General features: G+C 45.0%; 1 protein-coding gene across 1 annotated transcript in view; it reads right to left on the bottom strand.

Annotated features, from left to right (window-relative positions):
* Positions 1-1279: 1279 nt before the first annotated feature.
* fbxw10 (F-box and WD repeat domain containing 10) overlaps positions 1280-19016 on the bottom strand; it is a 56951-nt gene continuing 39214 nt past the window's right edge. Inside the window, exons 14-16 of the mRNA XM_030078352.1 lie at positions 5819-5894; positions 2205-2382; positions 1280-1444 (exon numbers count right to left, since the gene is read on the bottom strand). Of these exons, the coding sequence (XP_029934212.1) occupies positions 1280-1444; positions 2205-2382; positions 5819-5894 (419 nt within the window). The remainder of the gene's footprint in view (positions 1445-2204; positions 2383-5818; positions 5895-19016) is intronic.

The raw sequence follows: 19016 nt of genomic DNA, 5'->3' as shown, positions 1-19016 counted from the left end.
AAAATACTTTTTTTACCAGACTGAGACAAAATGCATAATATCATTTTCACCTCTGTGCATGCAGCAGCTTGATTTTAATGGGTAGCATTTTGTGTTAGCGTAGCATAAAGACTTGAAGTCTATGGGAGTCGTTAGCCTCATTTGGTCAAAGTGAAAAAATAATCCTTGCAGCAGCTCCAAAGCTGTCTAGTTTACAGTGTGTCATGTGTTTTTGAAATATACATCTTCATGCTAAGCTAAAATGAAATGCTACCCATAGGAACCAAACCACGTATTTTGAAAAAGAGTATTTTAATGTTATGATAATATTTTGTCCTACTGCCTACAACACAGGTCATTTTGTGGACAAGCATAGGAATTTGTGCTATTTATAGTGATGCAATGGCTTTTTTTGTGGAGGTATATTTCTGCATTTTTAATTCAAATAACGTGGAATGAGAGTGGAATGAGAGCTGTGGATCAAATGTGTGTTTGACACAGAGGTGGAGGCTTCACGTATGACCGGCGTGAAATGCTAATGGCTGGACCTGTTGAGCGCAGATCCTGTGGTGTGGCAGCTCTCCACCTCCTCCAGCCCCGGCACGAGGCCAGCTGTGGAAACAATTTTTTTCCATGTCTCCAGTGACCAACGAATTAGTGGCGCCCTTTTTATGAATCTGTGACACACATTAAAGGGGAGAAAAAAACCCTCAAAGCAATGGACAAAGAAATCTTGTTAAGGTAGTGCGAGGAGATCGGCCATACTGTAACGGCACTTCTGATGATTTATTGTTCCTTTACCTCACCTTCTCTTCATCGGCTCTTCAAACACGCACACTTCCCCTTACTCTCGTTCTCCCACTGCATGCCTCTTCCTCTCCCTCCCTCCAGCCCCTCACAAATAGAAATGCTGCCAATACAATCATAAATCATGCCTATTGATTTAGCTCCTGCTGCTTTTCCCTCATCTCAGACGCCAGACCTGCTCAACGCAGACAGGCATTATCTGTCATAGTCAAAGCTCGGTGACAGGTTGCACATAGAGGAAAGAGGTGATTACCTGCATGGAAACCATTGCTGTTGAACTGTTCCTTCACTGTACCACATTCTTGGAAGTCAAAGGTCATGGGATCCATTCCCAGCTCCATTAGCTCCAGCTCCTGTTTGGTTTCTTTTTGGTCAAGAGCCATAATTGCAATAATTGGAGCGGTGGTGAAGCTCCTACATCCAGAAATATATCTCTTATATCCAAAACATCTACATGCATGCACTGCATATAAACATACACTCACACACACACTCATGCACAGTCCATAACTTCCAGAGTTCGAGTTGCTTGTGTGGTGCCCGGTGCCTCCTTGGCATGTGTCAAAGCGTTCGGCAGCAGATGGAGTGAGCCTGCGTTAACGCTGATGCCGCTGCGATTCTCCGAGGCCTTGTTCCTCTCATCCTCGCTTTTCAAGCGCTGCGAACAAAAGCGCCATTTCAAAATTGTCAAAGCAGCTGTGGGCACTGTGTGAAAATGCGATAAGACAAAAAGACCGCCGATGAAACGCCGGGGCACAAAGGAGAGTCTGGAAGGTAGGAAGACAGGCCTCTCTCTGGGGTGGAGCCTTGATGGATTGTCTCTGAGGCATGACTGCATCAGACGCAAAAAGGGATACCATGTAATTAAATACAAAGTTTAGTTCTGAAATGCTATATATCGATTTAGAAAGAAAAAAAAAACAGAAAAAACAGCTCCCTGAAGAACCGTTAAATACTTCTGTAATATAGAGGATCCAAGTCTATAAGTGTTACCATCTTGACAACCAAGTTACCCTTGGTGCTATCCTTTAAAAAGTAATTTGGATTGATTTTATGCTATTGGGAATTATGAGTTCCTTTTTTCAAATTGGTGGACTTCTTTTGGACTGAAACTCTTCCAAAGCAAATGCAGAGTGGAACGCTAATGCAAAAAGAGCTGTTCGCTTTACTTGAAAGTTGTCAAAGTGAACATATGGATGAGAGCGGGTCAAGGGAAGGCGAGCCGAACATTAGGAGGCATTAAAAGGTGCAGCTTTGAGCTGTGTGTTTGGACGGAGGGGGAAAGTAAGAGCGGGCTGAAAGGCAGGGCACTGGCACCGGCGCACAATCCATTTGTTCATGGCACAGGCATTAATGGTTGAGCTGCTTGGAGCCAAAAAACATAAGGGAGCGCTTTAATCAAAACTCGCATGCATTACCTCGGCACATCGAGGCGAGCGTTTGGAGAGGGGCAGGCGTGAGGTGAGGAAAAGCCGGGGCTGGTTTTCGCAAGCCGGGGGGATGACGGGGGGTGTGACTGTAAAAACAACGCGGGACCACATGTCGGGGGAAATGAGGAACGTGTGCAGTATCAGAATGGCGGCGGGCGACCGGGACCTGAACACGGACGCGGGATTAGGGCCGTCAATAGAGCACAGTGTGGCTGATCCTGTCAGGGCTGCACCGGGGGGGTTAAAGAGCAGGAAATCAAGTTCAGGCTCGCAGCGCACGCACGCACGCAGACACGCATGACTTAACGCTGTGTGGGCCCGAGCCCTGACAGACCCTCCCCCGGTGGATGATGAGGTGTCTTGGCTAATTAATGCCACACAGAACTTTGGAGGTCATTTCCAGGACTTTAATTACACCGAGCACTAACTAAATCACACTTACGCAATTGAGTTCTCCATTCAATTAGGCCCAGTTGAGGCCCGGGAAACCTGATTACTGTGTTTACTCGAGGAGTGTTCCAAAATTTAAAGGTCAAGGGGGAATATTGCAATATCGGTTCCCTATACGGCGGACGCTATAGATACAGACAAAAATGAAAAGTTATACAGGCACTTTACAGTGGATGTGACAAACGCGGCAGTCGCCTGGGAGACTCGCGCGAGCAGCAGACACACCGAAATCAGATTAACAAGCCAAATATAAGTAATTTGACCAACTCTGCGGAGGGCTTGATCCCATTACAGCACGGTCCCCTCCCCTTTAAAACCTCCAGGAACCGGCCTATTATGGCCCCTGATTAATTGACCATCAAACCTGCCCACCGCCACATCTGTGACATGTTATCTTGTTTGCTGATTCGCGGCTCTTCCTGTTTGCAGAGGTTTCTTCAAATAAAGCCAGGCTCCGCGGTTAATTACATCACGGAGCGGAGGTGAGGGGGTCTGTCATGCCTCGGGGCTTCATTGGAAGCAGCATCCAAGCGCAGGTGAGGTTTCAAGCGGATCCAAGCTCTCGCAGAATCTCATCGAATCCTGTCACATGTTTGTTTTAAACGTCCATGTTTAAACATTCATCCGCCCCGAGGCGTTCGGAGGAGCATGAATAACATGAGAGGGCTCTGACAGTGAGTGACAGCGAATGGAATTCTGGAGTGGGTGAAAAGAAAATTTGAACCAATTAGTGCGGATGGCGTATCCCAGCTGATTACTGGTGTTGATGGGCCGTGTTAGTCAGCGCTGCTAGGAGCAGGCTCTGGAAATGAAAGCGGCAGCCAAGCAACACATTGGATTGATTCCTGCTCGTACCAACTTGGACCAAACCTCTCTCTCCCTCTCTATGTGTATCTCTCTGCCCCCACCCAACACACACACACACACACCAGAGTTCATCATCAAGTCCCATCAAAGCCCTGTGCGGTCAGAGGGAAGATGTTTTCCTTTCTGCTTTCGCTGTTTTGTGACCAACCGCAGCATATTTCCCACGTAGACGCCCTCCCCTCCGTCTTTCCTCCCTCTCTCTTTTATTCCCATTTCTCTTCTTCCATCTATCCATCTCTTTCATGGATGGCATCCCGCCCCGAGTATCTGGCGAATGTTTAAAGAGAAGCTGCTCGGCTAAATAGCCACACTCTGGTAGAGCCCTTCCTCTCCAGGAGAAGCCATCTATTACTAACAGGGGAGAGGGGGCTTGGGAGGAGACGGAGCAGCAGACAAGCGGCGCATTAGTCTGGTCAGCGAGAGGCACTCCATCTTTATGAGGAGTGTTTCATAACGCGCCGTTGCAGAATGTTTCAGAGGGAAACGCGTGGGGAGTGGCTACTGTGTGGAGGTGAGGTGCACAAAGGTTAAAAGGGAATAAACACCGTGAAGCTTCATAGAGAGCCTTCACACTCCTGAAGCTGGCCGCCGTCCAGGCCAGGGATTGTGAAGGAATGGGATGGGAAGCGTGTGAAAGGCACCCACACTGCAAAAAGTCCAAATCTTACCAAGATTATTTGTCTTATTGCAAGTAAAAATGTCTTATTTCTAGTCAAAATATCTCATTACACTTAAAATAAGACATGATCAGCTCAGAAATAACTTGTCTTTAGACAATTTTCACTTGTTTCAAGTGAAAATCTACTTGAAACAAGTGAAAATTAGCTTGAAACAATAAACAAATTTTGCCAATGGAACAAGCAAATTTTTACTTGTGACACAGGTGAACAAGTAAAAATTTTCTTGTTCCATTGGCAAAATTTGTTTCTTGTTTCAAGTAAATTTTCACTTGAAACAAGTGAAAATTGTCTAAAGACAAGTCATTTCTGAGCTGATCATGTCTTATTTTAAGTGTAATGAGATATTTTGACTAGAAATAAGACATTTTTACTTGAAATAAAACAAATAATCTTGGTAAGATTTGGACTTTTTGCAGTGCACCTGAAATAAAGCAGCTCTTCTCTGCTCGGAGGTTTCCTGTTGGATGATGGACAGGTCCAGTTTGTGCCTCCTGTGAAAATAATCCAACGTCTGCCTGGCCTGTCCGCCTGCGACAGCGCTGAGGAACGTCATCGTTACATCATGGATTGGTTGTGATAAGTCAGACTATACTGAACCATCACAGCAGCGCCCTGTTCCCTGCTTCTTAGTCTTATGCTCATATTAAAATGAGTTTTCCAAATGTCATGTGCCATGAAGATGCAGAGGAGATAAGAAACACAGGTATCGGGAGAAAAAAAAATGCTTGGACTGCAGCGGAAATGATGAAAAGATGGGTGATATAAATAGAGTACTTGAACAAAAACAGTTACTGCATATACAAAAAAATTAAAATGCAAATTGATACTTTCAGGACAGCAAGAGGAGGAAATGTGAGCGAGGAAATTTAACAGTGACGACAGGTGTGGTCCTTAAATTGGACACAGCCAGGCAGAGACCGAGAAAACAAAACAACAAATTATGTAGTCTAGTTACATTTGTCTTGTAAACCTTGTTTTGTGTTCCCTCAAGTCGAAGGTTAATGGCCGTGAGCTTGACCTGCGCTTGTTTTCCAGCCGAGTCTTGGAATTCCAATAAAAGTCATCACATTTTTGTCCGTATGCAGTATCCTGTGTTTGGACACGGCGAGGGGAGAGGACCCGCTGAGATCTCTTTCACTAACAGATGGGAACTTGTAGGTCCATTAGGCTGAGACGCACGCTTCAGCAGGTTCAGTCAAGAACACGCACAATCTATTGATTCTCCCGTGAAAAGAAAATTACAATCCAGACATCTAGTTTACAATTCTAAGGAGCTTCCTGGAAAACCCATCCTGTTTATGTGATAGCTCCTGACTGAGAACTTTTTTTTTGCACTCCCAATTGTGTGTTTGGAGCGAGGAGGCATGATGGATGTGTCGCACATCCCCCACCTGCCTTCCTGCAAACACACAGCAGTCGTGTTGATCTTTTTCAAATTAAAAGTCCATCCATCCAGTGTGTCTATTAAAACAGACAGAATGAAGGCATGAATCTTGCATTTGCGTCAGGATTCCTCTTACATGACGCTGTTGTTGCTTTCTGTTTTATCAACACCCCCCCACCCCCCCTCTAAAACACCCTGATGGTATGGAAGCAGCACCATACCTTAGCTCTCCCTGTTGTCCAGCCTGGAGGCCGGTAATGGGGGTAATGGGGCAGAAACCGAGAATCTGTCTGGTAACTAGAAGTAACAACAGGGCCTGGTGCAGATACACATTCCTCCTAACACTGCTCACACTTTGCTTTAGCCCGGATGCTGTGATTTCATGTGGAACATTTCACTAAAATCTGTGAAAATAATATCAAAGCCTGTGGAAACCTCAAACATTTGCAATAATTACCGTAAGAGCACTGTGAAATAAATAAAACATTCTTATTCTTCAATATTTACCCTCAGTAAACCTCCCTTTTTATGTAAAACTGCTCTCTCGCCCAGACAGAGAATCACATATAAAATTCAAATATAAAAAAAGCATAAGTGCCTTTTGGAAGCACGCATCATAGGAGAGATCTGCATCTCAGAGATGACCGCCGTCCTTGGATTTCCACACAACATTTTCTAGATTTTTCCACAGAACAGTGTGATAAACAAAAAAAAAAAAAAAAAAAAAAAGCACTCAGCCGCCATCCTGAGGGTGAAAATGTCCTGCTGATGAGAGACATCAGATTAGGAAGGCAACACTCATTCAAGCCCACAGTCGGGAACATGTATGCAAATAACGGCTCGGTGATACAGCGATGTACAGACGGGCTTCTGAGAACCCACAGCCTCAAAAACCTTGAAGCGGATGAGCGGCAGCTTGCAGAAAATCAGGTTCCACTTCTGGAAATCACCAAAACTGGACGACTGAAGAGTTGCCTGGTCTGACGGATGCCAGTTTGTGATGCAAAATGCTGATGGAAGGGTCATAATTGGGCATGAACCAAATTCATCTATGCATCAGCGCTGTGTGGAATTAGTGGTACAGAATGCTGTGTTTTTATGTATTGACAGTAATATTTTTTGACACGTTAGTCCCCTTTATTACCAATTACCTCAGTACCACATATACCTAAATTTTATTTCTGCAGCTCAACACTGATATTGCATATTTTCAAATGGATGCTTCCATTAGGATGATAGAAGGCTATGTGGTCGGAGATGGTTTACTTGGTCTGAACAGTCCCCATACATCAACCCAGTAGGGATCTCTAGGATGAGGTGGAACAGGATCTACATGCTGCTGAAAAATCAGCCTATATCAAGTCACCTGTGGAGCATTTCCAACACCTTGTTGAATTCATGCCTTGAAGAGTTCAGTCTGTTTTGGGAGCCAAAGGAGTTGTGCCAGATATTCTTAAGAAAGTGGATGCTGATTGTTTATAGAGCCTCATTTCATCCTTATTTTGGTAATATGACATTGTCAATTAGTCATTTTCCCATCGTAAGTCAGGTCAGGTAGAATTCTGTTTGCTACAAGGTTGGCAAAAAAAAACAGGACACATTTTGCCAGAAATGCTCACACAATTGCCCGGAAAATCAGTTTTTGCCAGTGAAGCAAAACAGCGTCCCCGGTGAGAAAGTCCAAAAACTGCACCGCTGTTGTGGGAAATGTTTGAGAGTGGCGAGGCAAGGACAGACGGAGGTAGCAATCTGAGCGAGGACAGCAGCTTGTTGGAGAATCCTATCTGGTGCTGGAGCTCCTGTACGAGCTGCTGCTGCTGCGCGGGAGATAATAATTTTGTCCGTCCTCCAGGCTGCCTGTCTGCTTTTGGTGAGGCAGACTAGCCCATTTACGAGACAGGAGGAGAGGGAGGCGGGGGTGGGTGGGGTGGGGTGGGGTGGGGGTAGGGGGGGTGGGTTGGGTGCTGGAAAGACTGGGTGGGGGGGGGTGAGGATCTGGCCTCAGGCAGTGAGCAGTGTCACGCTGCGATGATTCATGCGCTGGCAGTTGGGAGGCAGTATTTCATGCCTTGTTTTGTGGCAGTGGCAGTAGTAGTGGTGGTTGTATGAATTAGAGTGTGCATGTGTGTATGTATGTATATACTGTACATGCAAACGTGAGTGTTTTTGTGGGCTGACGAGTCGCTGCCAGTGCCGTGCTGTAGGTGTTGTATTGCTCAGTGTGGTTACTGTAGGATGTGGCGATTATGAATGAGCGTGTCTGTCTCATCACGTCCCACCTCTCGGCCTGTCAGTCTTCGGTCCCTGCGGTCGTACTTCAATAGATTAAATAATAAATTGGGCTGGGCGAAAAACGTAGCCTCCTGCCATTCAGTGTGGGAAAAGTACACCCAAATTACTTACTGGAACAATGCGGCAACATGTAGACAGACATAAGTTTGCTAAAGAAGCGCTATGATTAAACAGGGGGACTTTCTGGGCAACTTTTTGGGCCAAAAGAGCTGATTCAGTATTAATCACAGAGAAGCATACTGTTGCCAGGAAATATTTAAATACATTTAATTCCTTGTGTTTTAGTTTGCTGTCTCCTTCTGGGAGGGTTGTCCATCTACATCATCCCTGAGGCTGCTTTGTGTATCAACACCCAAAACACCAATCATCTCGAAGCGTCATCTCTCCATTGCAGTTTAATAGCATAGAATCAATTTGTCGTTAAGGGGTCTTACCATACATCTATTACCGATCCGGAGCAACTGTATGAAAGTAATACTTAATAGTAGTTTCCCTGATCGTTTCAGTCATGTTAAGCAGCACTGACGCAAGTTTGTAATGTGTATGGGTGTGTGTAGCCCTGCGGAGTGGCCGGCGTACAGCATACCTGTGGTGTTTCTTTTCGCTGTAAAGTACAGGGTGGTGCAGCCGCTCCAAAACTGAGAGGTTTAGAGCGGGCTCGGGTCCAAGCTGAGGCTAGCTCTCGCTCTGGCAACAAGCTACGGGTTTTCTAGTACAGCATGTGGAAGTGCTTTTGGGTTGGAGGGGCTCGAGCAGTAGTCGGGTATGGGAGGAATGGTGGCAGTAGCGGCCTCTGCGCAGGGATAAAGGAGCTGGGACAAAGCACATTACTCTTCATTTTTGTCACATCCAGCGTGCCAGCAACCATACGGTGGAAAAACAACAAGCCACAGAATTATGATGAATGCAGTCAAAAGGGGAAAGCGGCTGCTAACACGAAACAAGCTGCATGCATGCATATGACCCTTATATTTTGCTTCATTCAAGGGAGCAGCAGTGTCAGAGCATACCATATTAGATTAAATTGCATCTTTGCATGCTAGCGGATCCTACCCCTCCCTTACTGCTCATACCAAATTAATAAAATTTCCTCCAAGCTCTGCCTCACGCTTCTCTTATCTTTTTTTCAATGTCCGGCGAGACAGAATCAGTTTTGATAGCGTGTCGCGCTTAATTTTACACTTTTTACAATATGATATTCATTCCATGGGCCACTGCTCGCTGTGCTTCCTGAGAGAGCTGCTTAAAATGATTACCTTTAAGACAGCGCTGATCCCACTGCCACCCCTCCTGTCTTGACCTCCTGGAAGCGACACGGCCAACACCCTCGGCTATGACAGGCTTTCAGCAGTGCTCAGGGTTATCATCAAGTCCATCCACCAGTCTCAAGGCTAATATCAATGTCTCAAGGGTGTGCAGATAACCATCATTTTCCTCCCTCTAAACCCTCCTGTCGGTCCCCAGAGTCGAGGCTCAGCTGTCTCCTAAAGCCTGTTTTTACCTCACCCTCCACTGTTGTCACAACATTTTCATTACATTGCAGCTTAAGCCCTTAATGACCCCCTTCTAAGACTAAACATGAGGTCAAACAGGGTGTTCCCTGGACGTGAAGCAGGAGAGTGGAGGAGGGATCTGCTTCACATCCTCTCTATGGCACAGTGAAATTACCTCCTTGCCAATATCTTTCAAGCTGCACAGAAAAATATGACTTTTTTTTTTTTAAGTAAGGCAGAATGGTATCTCTGTTGGCCATATTTAAATTTCTTTGTTGGATTTTATTTTATTTATTTATTTATTTATTTATTTTAGATTGAAAGATTCCTCTCCGCCTGTTTCTCCCACCAGAAACTTCTTCTCCCCGGCTGCATGGCCTCCAGAGCTGCTCCTCTTTACAGCGTTGTAAAACAATGGCTAAAATGAGCACTAAAAATGGAAAAGCCAGTGCTTGATGACTCTGGAGGCACTCCAGGTACAACTCATGGTAACTGCTGCCGGCACAGAGGAAAGAGACCGGTTCCCGTCCAGAAAAGAACGCAGCATAAACTGTGACAGAGACAGCGCGCACAGCCAGCCTCCGCCCTCCTCACCTCTCACAGCCAACGCAGAGACAAAGAAAAAGGCTCTGAAACTCCAGTCATTTTGGTGACTTGAGTGTTGCCTTCAGAAAAGCTCATTTATTGAGTGATAGCCATGTAGATAATCCAAGCTAAGACCACATGGCTACAGGTCAAGTGGCTTTCACATCCTAATAAATGAGATGCAGAGGGTGACCAGGGCACTAATCCTCGATCAGCATTCCCACAATTAGGGGCTTGATAAATGCCCATAGGACTACAACCCATAGACATGACTGCTCATGTTGCTCCTGCTGTCTTGTTGTCTGTGGTGGGAAGGCATTTGGTTGCTGCTGTCTGACTCAGTCTCCAATACTGTCAATTTATTTCATTGGTCTGGGCTGTATGTCTGCTGCCTGCGCTGTCGCCAGCTCTGTGGTGCTGAGTTCAGCAGCGAGACTATAGCTCGCTAAGCTCAGACTTGGGTGTGATTTTGTATGTGTTTGCTTGGTTTTCCACCAGCATCCTAATGAAATGATTGATGGCTATGAAGGCCCCGCGTAGGGCCAGGGCTTGTATCACAGCCCAAAGGCTTCTGAGTCTGATTAACTTGTTTACGCAGACAGAGAGTGGGACTGGGTGTAGGCGGATGGAGAGACAGAGAGTTTGGATGAAAGAAAGATGAGGGTGAGATGGGCAGAGGATGTCTATGATAGTGCAAATTCCAGCCATCGCTCCTCCCATTGGACAATGGAACATAATGCATTTTGGAAAGCAAGGCAGGATAATCATGTTTGGCAGTTTGGGTGATCGATGAGGAGACTGTCTCGCTCCCTGTTCACTATTACTCTCATCCTCTGTAATGCTGCAGCATGACTTCCATAACAAATCTGCAAAAACGCGATGTGTGGAGCGGAGAAAATAATTATTTAGTGTATGTAAAACATCACACTTCATTATTGTTATTCCTTTTTCGTTGTGGGTTTTTTTTTTTATGGAGAGGCCCTGTCTTCAACCCACTGCCATGTGGTCTCGGGTTGTACATGAGATGAAGCAAAGTCTGCATCATAGACTGCAAAATGGACTCTAAAGCTGCCAGTCTTATTTTTCTAATGAGTGCTCTTTTTTCTTTTCCAGGGTAAATAGCCTCATTGAGTAACCTCATACAAATGGCTCTACATTTGTAAACCAAACTTATGAACACGAGGCTAGCAACCTGTGACAGAGCCTTTGTCTTAGGTGGCACATTATGATACCCATGCGTTTACCCATTACGGAAGACAAAGCATTAGAAACCCTGTCTTTTGTGCAACCGTATCCCTCAATGTGACGACAATAGCGGAACTGTATCCTTGTCTAACAGCTTCAAAATTGCAATGTAGTGTTTTAACTGTCGCTATTTATAGTGCCATAGAAAGTGATCTTAATAGAGATATTGCACCTCGACGAGGTTTCAAAGCAGCAGCGCTCCAATATTTCCTTTAATGCACTCCAAACGTAAATCCTTGGAGATGTTTTATCTCACCGCCCTTGAGCATTTCCCAATGTAGATAAGAATGCTTCATTGGCACAAGGAAGATAAGAAATACCTCAGGGCACCTGTTCCCAAGGAAAAAAAAAACTCCCCTGTGTGTAGGTTTGTGCATATCGTACCTAATATTGCACTCCACCCCATTCCCCCTTCCCCCATCCACAACCACAATTAGTCCACTTATCAGTGTAAAAGTCCTTCTTGGCCTGCTGGCCAAGGCAGCAGATGTTACGTTGGCCTGTTCACGCAGACATGCTTGATCCAAGATGATTGGCTGTAATTATAGGCTGTAAGCTGATAGTGGGGGAATAGGCGGCCTATTGAGATGTCAGTCCTGCCAGTGTGTATGTACGCATTCATCCACTGTCACGGGTACAGCCTCAGCAGCATAAGGGCTGATAGGCTGAAGGGGGGTGGCTGTGATTTTCACAGGAGCACCTGGGCAGCAGTGGAAAAGCCTTTTTAGTCTGTTAGAGTCTCTGTATAGAGGAATAGGAGATGAATATTTGTAATGCTACACACATACACAAACATGTTGGTGTCTGACTTGCTTCAGTTTAATTGCTTGTATAACAGTCTCCACTGTCTCTACTACTCTACTTTTTTTTTTTAACTTGAGTGCACTGTTTGTTAAACAGTGGGTTGGGTTTGCCTCTGGTGTGTCCCCACATGACAAGAAAAGTAATTTGTTTTAATGAGCCAGGGTCTCAGCAGAAAAAAAAACTTCAAGAAGCCACTCCAGGGGGGCCACCAACTACTTGTCATCAGCTCACTGAATTGCCTTGTTGTGCACTCCCTTCTGAATCCAAAAAAACAATGTGTGTGCGCGCTGATGCTCTCCCAGTAATTTGCAGCAAACGAGTTCAACAACTTTGAATAGTGTGAGTGCTTAAGGGCCCGGGCACGTGTCAGTGTCAAGAGGACAGGAGAGATGGAGAGAAACTAAGCAGAAAGAGGAGGAGAAGGAGAGGAGAGAAATGGAGGGGAGAGGAGAAAAGTCAGAGAGAGCTGTATGTTGGGAGGCATTTAATTGTCTACTGCAGCATGTAATGACAAGCTTACTTCACATCAATCTTTCATTATTAAGAGCTATTTCTGTCTGGGCGCAGTAGGGCACACAAATTCAATGTTAAAAACAGCACCAAACGCTCGTTTGTCCACGAAGTAACAAGCAGGAAAAAGAAAGATAAGGCAAAAGATGGTCACTGTAAACTGGTTGAGCTAAAATGAAGTGAGAACACCCCAGGAGTCTCAGCTGTTAACATAGTCGGTAGCTAGGTGACCTTCAAAGAAATTAAAAAAAAAAAAAAAAAAAAAACAGATTTCAGTAACATCAAATCAGGCAGCGGAGCCTGTTAATATTCTGAGGATCACATGCAGTGCTGGAGGGTGTGTGCGTTGTTTGTATCACTATTAATTGCATAACCCTCTCGATAGCAACATAATCAGAAATCATCATTTGTAATCTTGAAGTGTCTAAAAAAAAAAGCACAGCAAAGTTTACTAATTAAAATAAAATAAAATATTGATGTAATTTGTGACACTCAAACATGCTCAAAATATTTCGTCCAGACTCATTTCATCAAGTCTAATAATTCTAGATATTTATTTATTTTTTTATTAATCTTATTACTTTGAATATAATTACTTTAAAAAATTAAATAAATTGTGCCTTTATTCCAACAGCACTTTGAGCTCCACATTACCACTTGAACCTCTGATGTATTTCAGCAGTGTGGCTGGCAGCGCTTTGCCTTTGGGAACACTGCCCCCTATCTGTCAACATTATATAGCCACATGTCCTGTCCAGCACATTAACCATGAAGAACTCACTGATGCTGTTACTGAACAAATATGATATGTGAGAAGACGGGAGGCGAGCTTAAGTGAAACTTTTAATTAGAAACCATTGCCTCAATTTGTATGTATTGCATATTGCGCCGCCCCATTCATCAGCTATTAGCGTGAATCAGTGAAACATTGAAACTGTCATGAATGGTGGAGAATGAGTGAGCTGGGCACGGTGCCAAGGCAGGTCGGGTAGTGGAGATGAGGAGAGGAGAAGATAGAAAGCAAGAGTAGGGGGGGTAAACAGAGAAAGAGAGAGAGAGAGAGAGAGAGAGAGACGTCTGTGCGGATTTGACTCATCTCCATCCTCTTAATAACCCCTCTGGATAAATATGCTTTGAGCACAGATGATTACCTCTTTATCACTGTTCTCTATATTTATCCCCGTCTGTACCAGCTCCTCTTCCTCTCTGCGGCTCTGAGGCCCCGTCTCCTGTCTCTCATCCTCTCGCTGGATTCAGAGAAATAAGCCTCAGTCTCGGTGACGCTATTCACTTCTCAAAAGTCCGGAAGAAGATTAGCGCTTCGACCTCTTACAGCTTCATTTGAGCAGTTCCTTGACTCATTAAAGTACAGTAGATCAGGTGGCACCACACTTGGCTTGAGTAGGGAGCTGGTTTCTTTCATGCTAAAGAGACCTTGGTAGAATAATTCTCTAAAATACAGGTCTTTGGTGATGTAAGTGGACAACATTTCACTTAAGTGACAGGCTATCCGACATTCCTTTGGGATTTTATTTACGGTAAGTGGTCTGCATAACAACATTACCCATGATACCTCCCTTTGCCCAGCTCGTGTAACCCTTGACTTTCAGGAAAGTCCTTGTTGTTCTTTTGAGGCACACACTGCACTACTGGAAAGGGCTCTTTTGGCTGAACAGTGCTGTGGTGGCCTGAGATCCCCATTGTGTGTGGGGATTGCTGGGCAGAGACTGTTTTCCCAGCTGTCTCAGGCATGCCAGGCATGAGAGAACGACGGAGGAGTGATGGATCCGTATCCCCGAGGATTAGCATGCAGAAGACATCCTGGTGTTGAGCAGGAGTGGATTTAAAAGCACTTTTCTGATAATAACGCAACTCTGAAGTCGGCAGACTGGGGAGGAGGACTCGCAGAACGAGACCCTTTGGGAAGAAAGCGCAAGAGAAAAAAGCACAGCGCACTGCCAGAGAAAAGAAAACACAACCTCATCCCTGCGCTCTTTGAACTATGAACCACCTGCTCTGTCTTAAAACAACTTGTCTGGCTTTTTATTATTTTGCTGCTCACCACTATAACATATGCTCACATGGAGCTCTGTTTCATGTGTTACTCTGAGGAATCTGTGGACGTTTTTTACTGCAGTCATGTTCCTCATGCTGAAACTCTGCTTCAAGGGATTTCATTATGTTGATGTAATGTCACGTGAAATGTTCGATCATATATTTTGTGCATGTGAGATGCACTTGGACAATTAAATTTTATTAGATTTGCAGCTGGGATACTAGTATGGGGAAATTTTGTGTTAACAGTTCTTGCTAATGGAAAGATACATGAGGGAGATTTGTCTGGCCATTTAAAATGAAAACAGGGCATGAATAAACAATGGAAAAGTGATCTTTGTCTTTGTGTTAGTGTCAAGTAGAAATAAGTCCTTTGGTGTTAATAAGAGAACCTGTTGAAAAGCATTTGAAAACCAATACACAATCACTTTGCACAGACAGATTCCTATGCTTATCAGCTTGCATTACTGATACATGTGGTTTTATCTTAATTTATGTCGAACTGCAGCCGTGTTAACGCTGGTATTTATATGCTGTGCTCAAATGACATTATGCCAAATAGTTTAAATGCCCATCAAACAAGGAATAACTTCACTCAACAGTTCAACTTCCTGTCCTTAAATGCATCATTTATTTTTCACATCAACCTGCATTTCAATATGTCATGCAGCTGTCTCTGTGAATATATAACTCTTTCTATATTTCACAGAAAGTTGAGCGATGCCTCACAAAGTTTGTTTTCAAAGCACTCTGTTGTGGGTGTCTAGACATCTCTATCAGCAATGATATGGAGCCTGTCAGAGAGAGATATGTTCATCCATTGCGTTCATCCCAGTAGGCATCAAAAGGCTGCGACAGCGGCCTCCGTCACGCCACAGGTGGAGGATATGCTGTGAAATGGCACCATTGTCATCTCTCCGTACCATCTGCCTCACTTTCCCCTGCCCCCTCCGGTGCCACTTGTTGTTGTCGTAGAGCAACCACAATGGGCTGTCACCTTGTAATGAACCCTGAGGGTGCAAAGCACTGATTTAAACTCTCATTACCGTCACAATGCAGAGGGGATGTAGGAATGATGGCTGAGGTATGCCGTTTTGTTGGCTCTAAGCACAGATGGTGCTTTTTCACTTGGTAAATGTTACTGGGTAAATGTTGTTCGCTGCGACTTTTGGACTATAAAGGTCCAAGTGTGCACTAAAACAGATTGGTGATCTTGCTTTTGGCTCCGTCTGGTCAGTAAATTTCTCCTATGATCTGTTTTGATGAGCTGTTTCTGGGAACAGAAATGAAGTTGTAATATTCTGCATCATTGAAATGGAAAATAAAGGCATTAAAATTGCTAAATTAAATAACATCTCCAAATAGTGGCGCCTGCCTCATCAAAATGCACATACCCGAGGAACAAAGGGGCGAAACTCTTTGTGATGATGAAAAAGCAACACAACTTATGCTCTGGCTGATTGTCCTGACTCTTGTCGCCCAAGCTGCCCTGTGTCTACTCTCTCTCCATGTGGGCTTCGTCTGAAAAGGCACAGAGCAGCATGAGGCTGGAGCGACTGTGTCCGCTCATGTCACATGGTTCTTTTCAACTCTCCCTGCTGCCATTATGGCGGGTCACAGGGTTAAGGGCACCACGGTGGCAAGGCATGCTGGGATACACGGGCAGTGAGTCACTCTCCCACCGGTGCTTGCAGCTCTTGAGGGTTGACGGCACTTGTTGCTAGGGTACGCTGGCAGCTGCTTGTGTGCTGCATGGAAACCGACCTATGGGGCATTAGTTCTGGTCCGATCCCTCCAGAACATTAACCAGCACCTGCATTTTAATTCTTCATCTGTATTCAAATGGCGCATTGTAGTCTAGAAAGTGATTAATATTCAAGAACAATGGCAACATGTCTTTTAGCAGAAGAAAACTTTTTCAAACTTCAGGCTTAAAATTCCATGCTCACAACATGGGGATTTCAGCCTTCCTGCATGATGGACATGGATATGTCTGGATTTTCAAATAAAAACAGCCAAGGATTACAGATGCTGAGCTTGTCACATCACTCTCACCCTCCAGGATGAAGTAACATTTGGATCAAACACAATCTCATGTCTCTGTCTAACTCCCGCTTAGCTTTCCCAAGAATCAAGAAAATGACTTGTGGGAATGGGGTGGGAATGGTGGGAAAGGTGTTGCATTACACCGAGGGAGACGTCTGTTTGAAGCAGAGTGTCAACGCAGATTTGTCCATAATGTTGATGGTTTACATTTAAAAGGTTGACTGGTATATCTAATCTTCATGGCTGCCAGTTTCTTGTTTCCTCTACCTTCCTGGTTTTATGAGGCTGTCTCGCCTCTGCGGGTGAAATTAGCCACGTCTTCCACTTGTAAACCCTGTTAACCTGCCAACATTTCATCATTAACTCCAACAATATCCCCTCTCTGTACAGAGCCCTGTCTTAATCCTCCATGACTAGACATGGCAGTTCACAACACAGTGCTATTAAACCAATCAGACACATCTCAGGCATTTTGCCCCGCCAGAGAGAAATGCTGACTCCAGTGGAATAAAATCAAATGGCAACTAAACAAGAGTTGTTATTGTCGAAAATATATCTGTCCCATCACATCGAGATTTGAGCCTGAGGATCAACCCAAATTATCAGCTTGGGAAATCTAAGTCATAAGGCTACTTTTATATCCACTGGCTTGACCCATTTGGAGACAAGGTGATAATCTTGAGACAGAAGTATGGACTGAATTCACATTGGGAATGAGTCTGTGAAAACGAATGGTGCATCCTCTGCTGCACTACCCAGCTCATCAGGCATTCGGTCCCAGCTGGCATGGAAGCAATATGAAACACATAAACCCCTCTGATATTAATGACTCTGTCGAGCTGAAAGCCTCTGATGCTATTCAGAGATAGGCGCTAAATGTCCCTGAGTACAGAGAACACAACATTATATGCATTCATATAAATATCCTCTCATCTCTGCACAAGACTGGCTGTCCTTGAGTTCCCATGAAAATAATAAGAGGTGGGCCTCCTGTAACTCAATACCCAGATATTGCCTGCAGTGGCGGCGCCGAGAGATGAAATGAAATCAGAACAAGGTGATGACAATGATGCCACTTGTGGTCGAGTTGGAGACTTAAGGAGCCTTTCCCCTCATATTTCAACCCCCCAAATCTCCACTATCCCTCTTTGGCTTCCCTTGACACTCTCTGCCAAGCACTGTTCTCTCCTAATTTCTCATTTGGCACTTGCCCTGCAGTCGTTTGCTCTTCCCCGACGCCATAAGAAAGGCTGAGAAATTCAGTGGGCTCTGCTGGGTGACACAAGCTCCACCGCCGTATGACAAAGTTGGAGCAGGAGACAGAGGCTTGGGGGCGCATGGAGGAGGGAGGAGTGGAGTTGGGGCGTCCCCAACTGCCAGGCCCCTAATCAGTTCTCAAGACAGGCCAAGAGCCTGTCATCTCTGGGGGGTCTCAGCCGTCCTTTAACGCCCAGATCTGTCACACACCTGCCACTGTCTTTTATAGGGGCCAAGAGCCGGCGCGCACACTGGATCTGCACCGATGAGACCAGCTATCAGCCCCTCCTGCAGCACTTCAACAACAACGTCAGTGTCAGGTTCCCCTTCAATAGCACACTACACATGGATGGGGGGCAATCAAAGGCCACTCCTCAACATTGGGAAGATCGGCCTGAACTTAACCCTTGCCTGGCCTTGTCTCAAGGGCCCTTAGCAGGCTGGAAACTCACTGTGCGCTAGTGTCCAATTTCTCTGCTAGCTTACCCTCTGAACTGTGAGGATGGATGGAAGGGTAGCTTAGCCTCTTATCACAAACCCCAGGGACGGGTAGCTCCAGAGCGGGATGGGCCCAAGAGATCCTTGATTCCATTACATGCCTGTTAGAAGCTGTCCTTTGTTGTCTCACCGCCCCTGTTCAGTTGTTCCCTGTGTGGAAATTCCCCTCACACAGCAACTCCAGTACATGAACTGTGTACCACATTATTACATATTCGAGGAGAAGGAGTACTAATTAATATGGGGAATATGGGGCATAAAACCAAAGCATGACATAAAACCATACCAGAGCATGAAATAAAACCAAAAGCTGGTTTGAGAGGCATATGTTTTTCATAATCTGAAATTAATTTTCCTTGCAAAATTGTTCAGCAGGTTAGATAGAAATGATGAAACCATTTACTAAATCTGCACTGAAGCAAACCAAGAAAGTTTTGTAATTCAGAATAGGCACTGTGTGTATGGGCCTGTGTGTAGAATAGAATTGCCCAAATGAGGTTGGATTGGGGAGAACGTCAAGGCAATCATTATCGCCTCCCATTGCCCAGAGCACAGTGCCATGGTCAATCATCAGTGCTCTGCACTGCCAATACTTCTTGTTAGCCCCCAAGCACAACATTCTACATTAGTTTCA

Source organism: Myripristis murdjan, chromosome 19 (assembly GCF_902150065.1).
Source record: "Myripristis murdjan chromosome 19, fMyrMur1.1, whole genome shotgun sequence".
Taxonomy (NCBI): Eukaryota; Metazoa; Chordata; class Actinopteri; order Holocentriformes; family Holocentridae; genus Myripristis; species Myripristis murdjan.
This window is presented reverse-complemented; position numbering and strand designations above follow the sequence as displayed.